General features: G+C 40.7%; 1 protein-coding gene and 1 long non-coding RNA gene across 6 annotated transcripts; both read right to left on the bottom strand.

Annotated features, from left to right (window-relative positions):
* Positions 1-251: 251 nt before the first annotated feature.
* Positions 252-2,819, bottom strand: LOC135214942 (uncharacterized). The gene is made up of 2 exons (XR_010314526.1): positions 2,523-2,819; positions 252-633 (listed from the first exon to the last, which is right to left on the bottom strand). It is a non-coding gene; the product is annotated as an uncharacterized LOC135214942 (long non-coding RNA).
* A 1,702-nt stretch (positions 2,820-4,521) lies between these two features.
* On the bottom strand, positions 4,522-9,711 carry LOC135214941 (uncharacterized). 5 transcript variants are annotated; one of them, XM_064249438.1, is made up of 7 exons: positions 9,628-9,711; positions 8,574-9,288; positions 8,154-8,243; positions 7,697-7,876; positions 7,517-7,606; positions 7,284-7,421; positions 4,522-7,192 (listed from the first exon to the last, which is right to left on the bottom strand). In XM_064249438.1, exons 1-7 carry the CDS (start codon positions 9,628-9,630, stop codon positions 6,726-6,728), a joined length of 1,683 nt encoding a protein of 560 aa, XP_064105508.1. In that variant the 5' UTR covers positions 9,631-9,711; the 3' UTR covers positions 4,522-6,725. The 5 variants fall into 5 exon arrangements, with proteins under 5 accessions (XP_064105508.1, XP_064105507.1, XP_064105506.1 ...); XM_064249437.1 differs by having other exon boundaries at positions 4,523-7,192; positions 7,284-7,463; positions 7,559-7,606; XM_064249436.1 differs by having other exon boundaries at positions 4,523-7,060; positions 7,242-7,421; positions 7,517-7,876.
* Between the last annotated feature and the right edge of the window lie 1,865 nt (positions 9,712-11,576).

Raw genomic sequence — 11,576 nt, 5'->3', positions numbered from 1 at the left:
ATCCGTAAGCCTAAACAGTACTATGAAACGAAATACAAAGGTTTCTGGGCGGGAGTCTAGCTATCCCATTTTTCACCTTAGGTATTATCACCATCATATTTTTAGTGGTATTTTTCTACGTATATTGTAGAATATTTCTGCCTCATTTGCTTAATATTTTTGTATTATTACCCTCAATATCAAATCTCCCTCAGTCTCATAGGAATAACGAATATGTCAAAGTATAAAACAGGACAAATAACAATCAGATAATGAAGAAAATATAAGAGAGTGCTTTTATTACTACAGCATTTACATCAATAGCGAAAAACACGTAAGCATTTACAAGAATAAAAAAAAAAAAGTGTAGAACGTGGGACTAACGCTCAAATTCCTGTAGAATTTGGGCAGAAGAGTATCGAGTCAATCAAGAGGTGGTTTCCGGGAGTCCACAGCCGTCTTTTGAAACGATCACTTTCCATATCCTGGACGACCCCCGAAGAATGGACGACTTCCGGTAGCCCCTGCGAATGGCCGACCGCCGTAGGCTACGACGAACTCGCGGGAGTCCTCGAAGGAATCAAAGAACCTGCCGAAGACTGTGGTTGTAGCCGCCAGGAGCAGTGTCAGAACGAACAGGTAGTTGAAGGCCTTCTGTAAGACAGTGAAAATGTAAGACAACACCACATGGAGAAAATTAAATTAATGATTTTTGGACAAATATTATTCGGGGCAAATGAAGACGAGTTGGCTTTATTTTGGGGGGCGGGGGGGGGAGGTGGGGGCTTTGGGTGTCCGCGAATAATAGCTCATTCTTAGCACGATAAATTCATTTGCCAGAGAATGTTACAAAGTTGTCATCTTTTGGAGAACAGAGTCACTCTTAACATTAAACAAATACCAAAATATAATGTTAGATGAGCGCAGAATTTTGTAAGTTTTGAGAGAACAGTAATTTTAAGCAAAATGGATCAGTAAATATTCTATACAATAAAATTTTAAAGAAATGAAGGCAAAGTTTGGTTTTTAATATATAAAAAAAACGTGATTTAGTGACGAGAAAGTGAATTTTCATTTACGAAGAGAAAGGTTCTGTTGATTAAAAAAAAAGAGGGGGTGGGGGGGACGCCTATTCAACTAGAAGAGGTCCGTACCAATATTAATGCTTACAAAATTAGGACTGGAAGGCAAGTACTCTGTATATCTTTATGCTTGTGCTTGTACTGTGATTGTCTCATGTTTCTATATACTTGTTCAGGTCTCAAAGCTACTATTTCCTTACTAATATTGTTTTTAAGATTTCTTTTTTTTTTTTTTTTACATCTTTTTACAAAATAATCCCTTTTCCTGACCCCATTACACATTTTATTTTACATCTTTTTACATAATAATCCCTTTTCTTGTTCCCATTGCACCAAATGTGCCTCATGTGTTAAAAATGTTAGTACTGGCTACAGAGTCTATATTACGTTTAAGTATTAACATAACTATGCAGAAAATGCATGAACTGGAAAGATATTACCGAACTAAAGGAAATTACACACAGTTTTACCTGTTTTTCAGTTCTCCCAACGTTACAAAATCACGGGACTCATTCTTTTCACCTCCTTAGACTGACTTGCTTAAAAGGATAGGGTAAATTCTGCTCTACTGGGAACTCAGAGCCACGTAAGAAAAGCAACTGCGCTTTCGGCCACTATACCAAAGACATTCCTAAAGTGCCAGGTCTTATAGTTCGGCCAAATTTCAAGGGACATTCCAAAAGTCCAAGTTCTTCCAGTTTGGCCACAAGAGAGACTTTCCAAAAGTGCAGAGTTCCAGTTCGGCTAAAGCACAAGAGGCCTTCCAAAAGTGCAAGTTGCAATTAGTCTACAAAACAAGAGATCTTCCTTAAAGGTAAATTCCAGTTCGGCCACAATACAAGAATCCTTGAGAAAGTGAAGTTCCAGTTTGGTCACAGTACAAAGGATCTTCCGTAAAAAGCAAGTTCTAGTTCAGTCACGGTGCCAGAGACCATATAAAAATGTAAGTCCGAGTTCCGTCACACAACTGCATCCTGAAAAACAAGTTCCAGTTCAGCAACAATACCAGAGACCTCTCAAAAGTGCTAGTACCTTCCAGTTCGGACACAATTCAAGAGACCTTTCCAAATTGCTTGTTCCAGTTCGGTCACAGCACGAGAGATATTTGAAATGTGAAAGTTCCAGTTCTGCCAATACAAGAGGCCTTACAGAAGTGCAAGTTCCAGTTAGGTCACAATACAGAAATCTTCCAAAAGTGCAAGTTCCAGTTAGGCCACAATATAAGAGGCCTTCCAGAAGTGCAAGTTCCAGTTAGGCCACAATACAGGAGGCCTTCCAGAAGTGCAAGTTCCAGCTAGGCCACAATAAAGAAACCTTCCAAAAGTTTAAGTTCCTGTCTAGCCACAATACAGAGACCTACCAAAAGTGCAAGTTTCAGTTCGGGCTCAGCACCAGAGACCTCCCAGGAGAACAAGTTCCGTCAGAGGCAAAAGCGAGTAAAGTATGGAAATTGCTACTAACCATTGCTGCTTGGTGTTTGACTTCCTTTCAGGATAACTGCAACCTGCCAAATGTGCCCAATTCTGCGAAGAACCCTGCTTTTGTATGTCCCAAAGACGCCATAACCGCAAGACCGGTTCTGTCAACTAGGGATATGAACTATCTCTGAAGCTACTGAACTGGTTTTTATCGAAGGACTTTTTTTTAATATCCCTTGAACTGGTGATTTTTTAAAATTTTACGTACACCATTAACTTTGCAGAGTTATGTCAACTGAAAAGTAATAGCCAAGAAAGAACTAACACCACTTACTGTTGTGGGAGCTCTTGAAAGATGAGAATACAATTTTTCCAGAACTGCTGCTCTTGAGTATTTTTAGAATCCAGCAGAGAGATGCACCTGGAAACCATAAATGACCTTTGGGTAACCGATGTCGAAATTCTTCGTTCCAGCTCTGGACAGCAACAAGAAAAATAAGTCAACTGGACTCTCTCCCCCTCCTCAGGACGGTTTGTTTTTGTTGGTCCTGGCAGAGCTTGGATTTTTTCGGTTATCCCCCCATCGAGTTTAATCTTTTTAGGCTTTTTCTGAGGGGAGGATCTCAGGGTCATGATGCTTGCGATGAGTTCATTGGAGTAAAAAGTGTCTTCTGTCTGCCCCCGACTTGCTTTTGCCACGTTTAAGGTAAAGGATGCAAGGATAGTACACACTCCTTGCAAGGATAACAAACGAAAGTTCATTGCAAGGGTGAATAACGTTTATTAACATTGCGTTGAGATTACAGGAATAACAGGGACGCATTACCAGGATAAGGAACACTCACTGAAAGGACCAGAAAAACTCATTTTAGGGATAATGAGTCCTTAATAATATATGAGTGCTTGATCTAAGAGCTTTTGAGATTACAAGGATAATAAACAAACACTCCTTGGAAAGACACCAAACATTAATAGCAAGGAAAACAAACACTAGTAGCATGGATACAAAGCATTTATTGCAAGAAAAACAAACTCTCTTTAATGCAGGGCTGTTTTATATGCTAGTTTCGAGTAGATGATTCTGCATAGTTCGTTGTCGATGAAGTACATAACATTCTTCACAGAAGGTTCCAACAACATCAGCAAATGCAGACACAATGCCACAATCGTACAAATGAATGCATATCACTTATCTAATGTTTCTCTACACATAAGTAAAAAGTATTATACGTCAAGTAACAGAATTCTTCTAGCTATATCAGTAAAACAAAGCAATGATTCAGGAAAAGGAGGGAATTTCTACTGTACATCTGATGTCTAGGCCAGTCCCTTTCGACGCTCCTGATTGGCTGTTGATAAGCCAATCACAGGGCTGGAAATTCTTAGTCCCTCGAGAGTGTTCACAAAGGAAGGATGTATGTTCCTGAGGGATACGTCTTTCAAAAGTATCCCTCAGGAGACGTGGAAGATACATCCTGACTATGTGAACTCTCGAGAGAGACTGAGAGTCTCCAGCCCTGTGACTGGCTTATCAACAGCCAATCAGGAGCGTCGGTTGATGTGAATCTACTATAGCAGTTACTCCGTAGCTTTGGGATTCATAATAATATTCCTATCAATAAATCCCTTACTAAAAATAAAATTTGGGGAATTAAAAACGAAAGGACAAATCCTTGACTTACGTTTTCAACTGAAGCAATGCAATTTAACTTGAATCGGGGAAACTGCAAGAAATCTTGACAAACGAATCGACGAAGACAAAAGAGCCTTTGATAAAAAAAAAATGCAACAGGCAGCTTTTTATTGTTGAGATTTCGGCAATAAAATGGATAGTAATGATAGTACCTGGTATAAAGAAGTAGTATTGTAAAGTGGCCCCGGTTAGTGAAAAAGGGTCTTAGTAACTCGAAACCGACAGTAACTGGAAATGAAATCTTTCAATGTTCCAAATAACTAAATCATCCAGGTTCATTAGGGGAGCTTACAATCCAGACTCCAGAAGATAATATAATTCCAGACAGTCCTTTGTAACCTGCACCCACTATTAACGCCCCTTGCATAGCAGATGAGCAGCGTAACTACATCAAACCAGAATGACCAGTCATGTAGCCCAAGGATCCAGCTGGAACCTGATTTAGGTTAATCTGTCCCTGTGACCTTTTGATTCAGTCTCGTTCTGCAAAGGGGACAGCAGTTGCTGTAAAGCTCCAGGAGTTTTAAGCGCATTACTAACAATCTACTAAGATTAAATACACAAGAAAATAAAATAAATAGATTCTAGATATCGCGATCGTCCTTCGGAGTGTTAAATATTATTATTATCAATAAAGGCAAGTCTCCTCTTTGGGGTATTTGAAGCGCTGGTCTATAATTTACTAGACCAATCATATCCACTCAGCAGCAGAGGTTATTATGTTGAGGTATACATATCTCAGGTCACAGGGTAAAATCTCAAAGAGGATGTTTGGTTTTACTCTTTATTTCCGAGCGAGATCGTCTCCTTATAGAATCTAAAATCTGTGTAAAGTGATACTGATAATATTTGTACGAGAAACATGTGAGTTATAAACTTTTCTGTCATTTAGCACGAAGTCATTCTCCTCATTGGCGCTGTGGTTATCGCTTCCTTGAACAACTATTTTTCAAACTCAACACTCTATGACATCCCTTTGCTTTGGTAGATATCTTCTTGGCCTCAATTATGACTGCATTACGTGGTCCTTCTTGTCTGCCTCTAAATCCTGCTTTGCAAAAGGAATGTATCCCCTCCACTGTATACTATTCGGGTTAACCTGAGGTATACCAAGACGTTCTATCGCTTTGTAATATTACTTTCGTTAGCTGAACTTATCCTGGGGTGTTCACTTAGTGACTGGCCTCTCTCCTCAACCCGTCACACCAGATGATTTCTTGCGAGTATATTATGTATTACTGAACACCTAGAGGTGACCACCTTCGACAAAATACGATTCTGATAAGGAAACTGGATCGTATATGTTATCATTCTATTCTCATTCATACGAGACCTGTTTACGCCCTAACAGCTCTCCCAGTGGCGATGATAATGATGTTTGTAACGAAAATGATAATGATAATAATAGAAATAACGATGATTACTTGATCATCGGTGGACACTTTTCACAGACTTTGTGTCTTTATTGATATGCATTGGCACGAACGGTTTTCATTGTATATCTTGACAAGGTAAAAAATAAAAACACCCAGAGGTATAGATTTCTGTTTATTTTCGTGTTGCTTAGTCATACTACAATAAATATATATATAGTTATTATTGTAGAAAACCTGTTGATATAGTTGTCAATGGATGTAAATGTTTAAAGTAATAAGCCTTCGTGGTCACATTTGCAAAGAAAAAAATAAATAAATAAAAAATTAAGAAATCAGTTGCAATGCAAGTGATCTATTGCAGTTCTTGCAAAAAAAATTCAGTTGCAATGCAAGTGATCTATTGCAGTTTAACTGAGGTTAGAAGTTAGACTGATACGTTATTATTTAAAGCAATTCTATTTATCTATTTATTTGTTTCTTATTAAGTAATAGATTGATTGATTTGTTTGTTTACTTTTGAGGGTCTGGATAAACTAGTCTGTAATGTAGCGATTGGCAACTCTTGAGTTTGGGCGACAACAGACTGGCAGCTGGATGATGACTTGCATTGCAAATTAATGACGTTGTTGTTAGCAAAGTATCAATTGCACAAATGAATAAATGAATCTATACCCTTGAGCATTATAACATTCTTCTTTGATACTAACAGTCAGGTAAAGTGTTCGGTGTTGCATCCTGTCAGAGAAAGGATGACATGGATCATATCACGAAAAATTTGCTATGTTCAAGACTATATTAGTAGTCGAAAGATGGAATTTATTACCTAAAAAAAAATCTTTAAAAGGAAGAAACTTGGGAGAAACCGCATGCAAATAATACTGAGAGAAGAGATATTAAGGCCTAGTTACAGCTGCTGTCGTCTGACCAAAACCCCGCAAGAATGAGAAGCAGACAACTACTGTATATATACTAGGGTGTAACACGAGTCTATGCAAATATTTCTGGAAATGAAATAAAAAGTAATGAGAGTTCCTTAGAGATCTTAGGTGTCTGTGCGTTTGAAATATTGAATGTTTGCTACGCAGTAGCAATAATATTGACTAGAAGTGCGTTCCTCTTATACTGCCAAATGCTAACTCCACTGCTATCACAGAGTAGAACGATGACGCCATCCCCATCAAACACTAACCACACTGTCACTTCCCAATTGATGATTACATACACAATTGTCATAGGAAAGACCTACGTTGCCACTTCCCAAAGGAAGTTCAACTCCACTGTCACCTCCAAACTGAAGGCCACTGCCGCTACCACCATTTCCAGAAGGAAGACCTACGTTACCATTTCCCAGAGGAAGTTCAACTCCGCTGTCACCTCCAAACTGAAGGCCACTGCCGCTACCACCATTTCCAGAAGGAAGACCTACGTTACCATTTCCCAGAGGAAGTTCAACTCCGCTGTTACCTCCAAACTGAAGTCCACTGCCGCTACCACCATTTCCAGAAGGAAGACCTACGTTGCCACTTCCCAAAGGAAGTTCAACTCCACTGTTACCTCCAAACTGAAGGCCACTGACGCTGCCACCATTTCCAGAAGGAAGACCTACGTTACCATTTCCCAGAGGAAGTTCAACTCCGCTGTTACCTCCAAATGAAAGTCCCACTGCCGCTACCACCATTTCCAGAAGGAAGACCTACGTTACCATTTCCCAGAGGAAGTTCAACTCCGCTGTTACCTCCAAACTGAAGGCCACTGCTGCTACCACCATTTCCAGAAGGAAGACCTACGTTACCATTTCCCAGAGGAAGTTCAACTCCGCTGTTACCTCCAAACTGAAGTCCACTGCCGCTACCACCATTTCCAGAAGGAAGACCTACGTTACCATTTCCCAGAGGAAGTTCAACTCCGCTGTCACCTCCAAACTGAAGGCCACTGCGCTACACCCCCCCCATTTCCAGAAAGGAAGACCTACGTTACCATTTCCCAGAGGAAGTTCAACTCCGCTGTTACCTCCAAACTGAAGTCCACTGCCGCTACCACCATTTCCAGAAGGAAGACCTACGTTGCCACTTCCCAAAGGAAGTTCAACTCCACTGTTACCTCCAAACTGAAGGCCACTGACGCTGCCACCATTTCCAGAAGGAAGACCTACGTTACCATTTCCCAGAGGAAGTTCAACTCCGCTGTTACCTCCAAACTGAAGGCCACTGCCGCTACCCACATTTCCAGAAGGAAGACCTACGTTACCATTTCCCAGAGGAAGTTCAACTCCGCTGTTACCTCCAAACTGAAGGCCACTGCTGCTACCACCATTTCCAGAAGGAAGACCTACGTTACCATTTCCCAGAGTTTGTACCCCACTTGTCACCTTCCAAACGAAGGCCAATGCTGCCTTTACCAACCCCCCATTTCCAGAAGGAAGTTCTAAACGTTACCAAATTCCCAGAGAATTCACCATCCCGCTGTCACCTCCACCTGAAGGCCACTGCCTACCAACCATTTCCAGAGGAAGGAAGACCTACGTTGCACTCCCAGGAAGGTTCACTTTCCATGTTACCTTCCAAACTGAAGCCACTGACGCTGCCACCATTTCCAGAAGGAAGACCTACGTTACCATTTCCCAGAGGAAGTTCAACTCCGCTGTTACCTCCAAACTGAAGTCCACTGCCGCTACCACCATTTCCAGAAGGAAGACCTACGTTACCATTTCCCAGAGGAAGTTCAACTCCCCCCGCTGTTACCTTCCAAAACTGAAGGCCACTGCTGCCTACCACATTTCCAGAAGGAAAGAAGACCTACGGTTACCATTTCCCCCCCCAGAGGAAGTTCAACTAAAATGCTGTTACCCCTTCCAAACTGAAAGGCCTCCCCCCCCCACTGCCCGCTACCACCATTTCCAGAAGGAAGAAAACCCCCTACGTTTTTTTTTTTACCATTTTTCCCCAAGAGGGAAGTTCAACTCCCGCTGTCACCTCCAAAAACTGGAAGGGCTACTGCCCGCTACCACCATTTCCAGAAGGAAGACCTACGTTACCATTTCCCAGAGGAAGTTCAACTCCACTGTCACCTCCAAACTGAAGGCCACTGCCGCTACCACCATTTCCAGAAGAAAGACCTACATTATCATTTCCCAAAGGAAGTTGTACTCCACTGTCACCTCCAAACTGAAGTCCACTGCTGCTACCACCATTTCCAGAAGAAAGACCTACGTTACCATTTCCCAGAGGAAGTTGTACTCCACTGTCACCTCCAAACTGAAGGCCACTGCCGCTACCACCATTTCCAGAAGAAAGACCTACATTATCATTTCCCAAAGGAAGTTGTACTCCACTGTCACCTCCAAACTGAAGTCCACTGCTGCTACCACCATTTCCAGAAGGAAGACCTACATTACCATTGCCCAAAGGAAGTCCAACTCCACTGTCACCTCCAAACTGAAGTGGACGGCCAGATTCACTGTTAAGCGGTAATGGCACGTCTCCATGTCGGTTTCCAGATGCATGACCGGTTCCCGGTGGACCTCTTCCAAACGTTCCAGAAGCACCTCCACTTTCACCTCCATCCTGGAACCGCCGACCAGAACCACCTCCAAATGGGTGACCACGACCAGCGCCAAATCCTACTAAATCTTCTACACGAAAGTCTTCGTCATCACTTCTTTCACGGGAACTGATGTGCCGTGCATGGGAGACATTCACCGCCACAAGTAGGGCCAGCGATAAGAGATGATAGATCTTCCCCTTTAAACAAACAAAAAAAATTTGATTAATTTGCTGGCTTCCTTTGGTGTATCGTTTGAGCACTCGTAAATAGCGTTTTGAATTAAAGACCAGACCTTCATGAATCAATTGTTATCGAGTGTTTACTATTCATCTACTGAAGCTACAATTGTAACTTAATTTCATTGTGAAATCTTATATAGATATGTTGAATTTAGACAGATTTATATATATATATATATATATATATATATATATATATATATATATATATATATATATATATATGAAAACCATAAATATAAAAACGAGAGAGAGAGAGAGAGAGAAATAATCACAACATACGTATATAGTACTAACCATGTCAGGACCTCAATGTAACGATTCCGAACACCACGACAGAAGGAAACACAGTAGGTAAAGATCCGTTGTCTGTTGTGTTTATGTACCTCGTTCCTTGGGGAGCGATCGGCTCCCGGAGGTCTAGTACTAAAACAAAAACCTAAAAAATTTACGATTTCCCGCCACCAGCCTTCTGCTACATTACACAGTTGGTTTAATTATACGTCATGGGCGACAGTCGTTTATAGATCATCTAAAAGAAAGTCCTTTTAAGAGCAAAACATGAAATATAAGCCATAAAAGAAAGGTTAAATCGAGAGGAATTATCTATATCGACGCATTTTGGATGTGTCATGTTTTTGTCAAAGGACCTTTGAATCAGGATACACATGAATGTCCCGTTCTGTCTGGGAATAGATGGACTGGACGTGTGTGTATGTGCATGTGTGCATGACCACATTTTTAGTTTTCTGTCAGGCCTAGAATGCATATGAATATTTTGTCACTTGTGTAGAAATTCAAAGATCTAGAATTATCTGCGGACAGTGTTACAATTTTTTGTTTTTGCTGTTTTGGTTACGTTTAGTCTATCAAAATCCTGGCTCACCCTGGAGTTATCAGATAGCCTAACTCTCTCTCTCTCTCTCTCTCTCTCTCTCTCTCTCTCTCTGAATTTGTGACTCACATCAGAATCGAACCCCTGGTTACTTAGGTTCCAGCTCCTCGTATGACTTGTGTGTGGCTTAGTTGGCAGTGGTCTGGTCTTTTAACTGAAAGACCTGGGTTCAATCCTGATGATGTGAGTCAGAAATTTATTTCAGTTCCGGAATGTGAATTATATATATATATATAATAATATATATATATATATATATATATATATATATATATATATATATATATATATGTGTGTGTGTATGAAGCCAAAGACCTTCCAATCAGTGCCAACAGAAAACGGCATATTTCCCGCTCCACCCGCCCAAGGTGATACAAAGATCAGCTGCATCTTATGACTAAAAGGCCAATAATCTGTCCATTAAAATCAAGTTCATTCTCTTTGTATTGATAAGTAATAAAAGAATTTAATTTCTTCCCATCTCACCTCCCATGACGTCTATTACTGTGCGTAGGCTTAGCTTATGGGAGAGAGGGAGAAAAATAGAAAGTTGAATATCTAGCTAACAGGACATCCTAACTTGAACACTTCTTTTGTTCGACTCCTTACAGGATTTCCAGTGGGCATCTCCGCCTCTTCAGGGTAAACGTGCTGAACTTCAGTGTGAAGGGAAATCTAAAGTGTCAAGTATTCTTTCACCATGAAGACCGCTGCCTAAGCCTTGCGCTTTGACCTTTACGAATACTGTATCGATCTCCGTTTTGCGACTAATCAGCTGATGACATTGAAGTTGCTTCTTAATGTGGAGACTGGTTTATCACTGCCATTTTTCCTTCTGTTAACGCTGCGTTTGCCACTACTAGTACTACCGATAATGAATGATAATATGAATCAGTTAGTGAGCTAGTACCAAGCTGGTGGAGGTTTCCATCGTGAGCTGGTTGGTTCAAATTGTTTAAACTGAACTGACGATACGTGAAACTCCACGGTCGCAACACATCACGTTTCAGCCAGCGTACTGCAGTACGTTACAGCAAAATAATACTTAGTAAACAGAGTCCCTATGAATCAGAATCACAGCTTCATGACCAAATCACAAATTTATACAGAAGCCGCCCAGACGTTGACCCAGGTCACTCATCTTAGGATTAAGGTAGACGGTTAGGAGGTCAAACCTTTACATGCAACAAATGTCTAAGGATCATACGGAAAAAATAAAGATAATAATTAATAATTACAAATGCAAGAATATTTCCATTACGGAATATGTCGCAGTATAATAAACTCTTATTGCATTTTGAGCATTGGCCTATGCATCTAAAATGATAACGTGTCAATTTCTATTTTGCTA

The sequence above is a fragment of the Macrobrachium nipponense genome, chromosome 46, assembly GCF_015104395.2.
Source record: "Macrobrachium nipponense isolate FS-2020 chromosome 46, ASM1510439v2, whole genome shotgun sequence".
NCBI lineage: Eukaryota > Metazoa > Arthropoda > Malacostraca > Decapoda > Palaemonidae > Macrobrachium > Macrobrachium nipponense.
The sequence above is the reverse complement of the archived record's forward strand: the minus strand, read 5'-3'. Positions and strand labels throughout refer to the sequence as shown.

Coding starts and splice junctions, on each gene's coding strand:
- LOC135214941 (XM_064249434.1), bottom strand. Junction 7,422..7,516: donor TCTGGGAAATGGTAACGTAG/GTCTTCCTTTCT, acceptor ATGGTAACGTAG/GTCTTCCTTCTGGAAATGGT. Junction 7,193..7,283: donor CAGTGGCCTTCAGTTTGGAG/GTAACAGCGGAG, acceptor TTTCATTTGGAG/GTAACAGCGGAGTTGAACTT.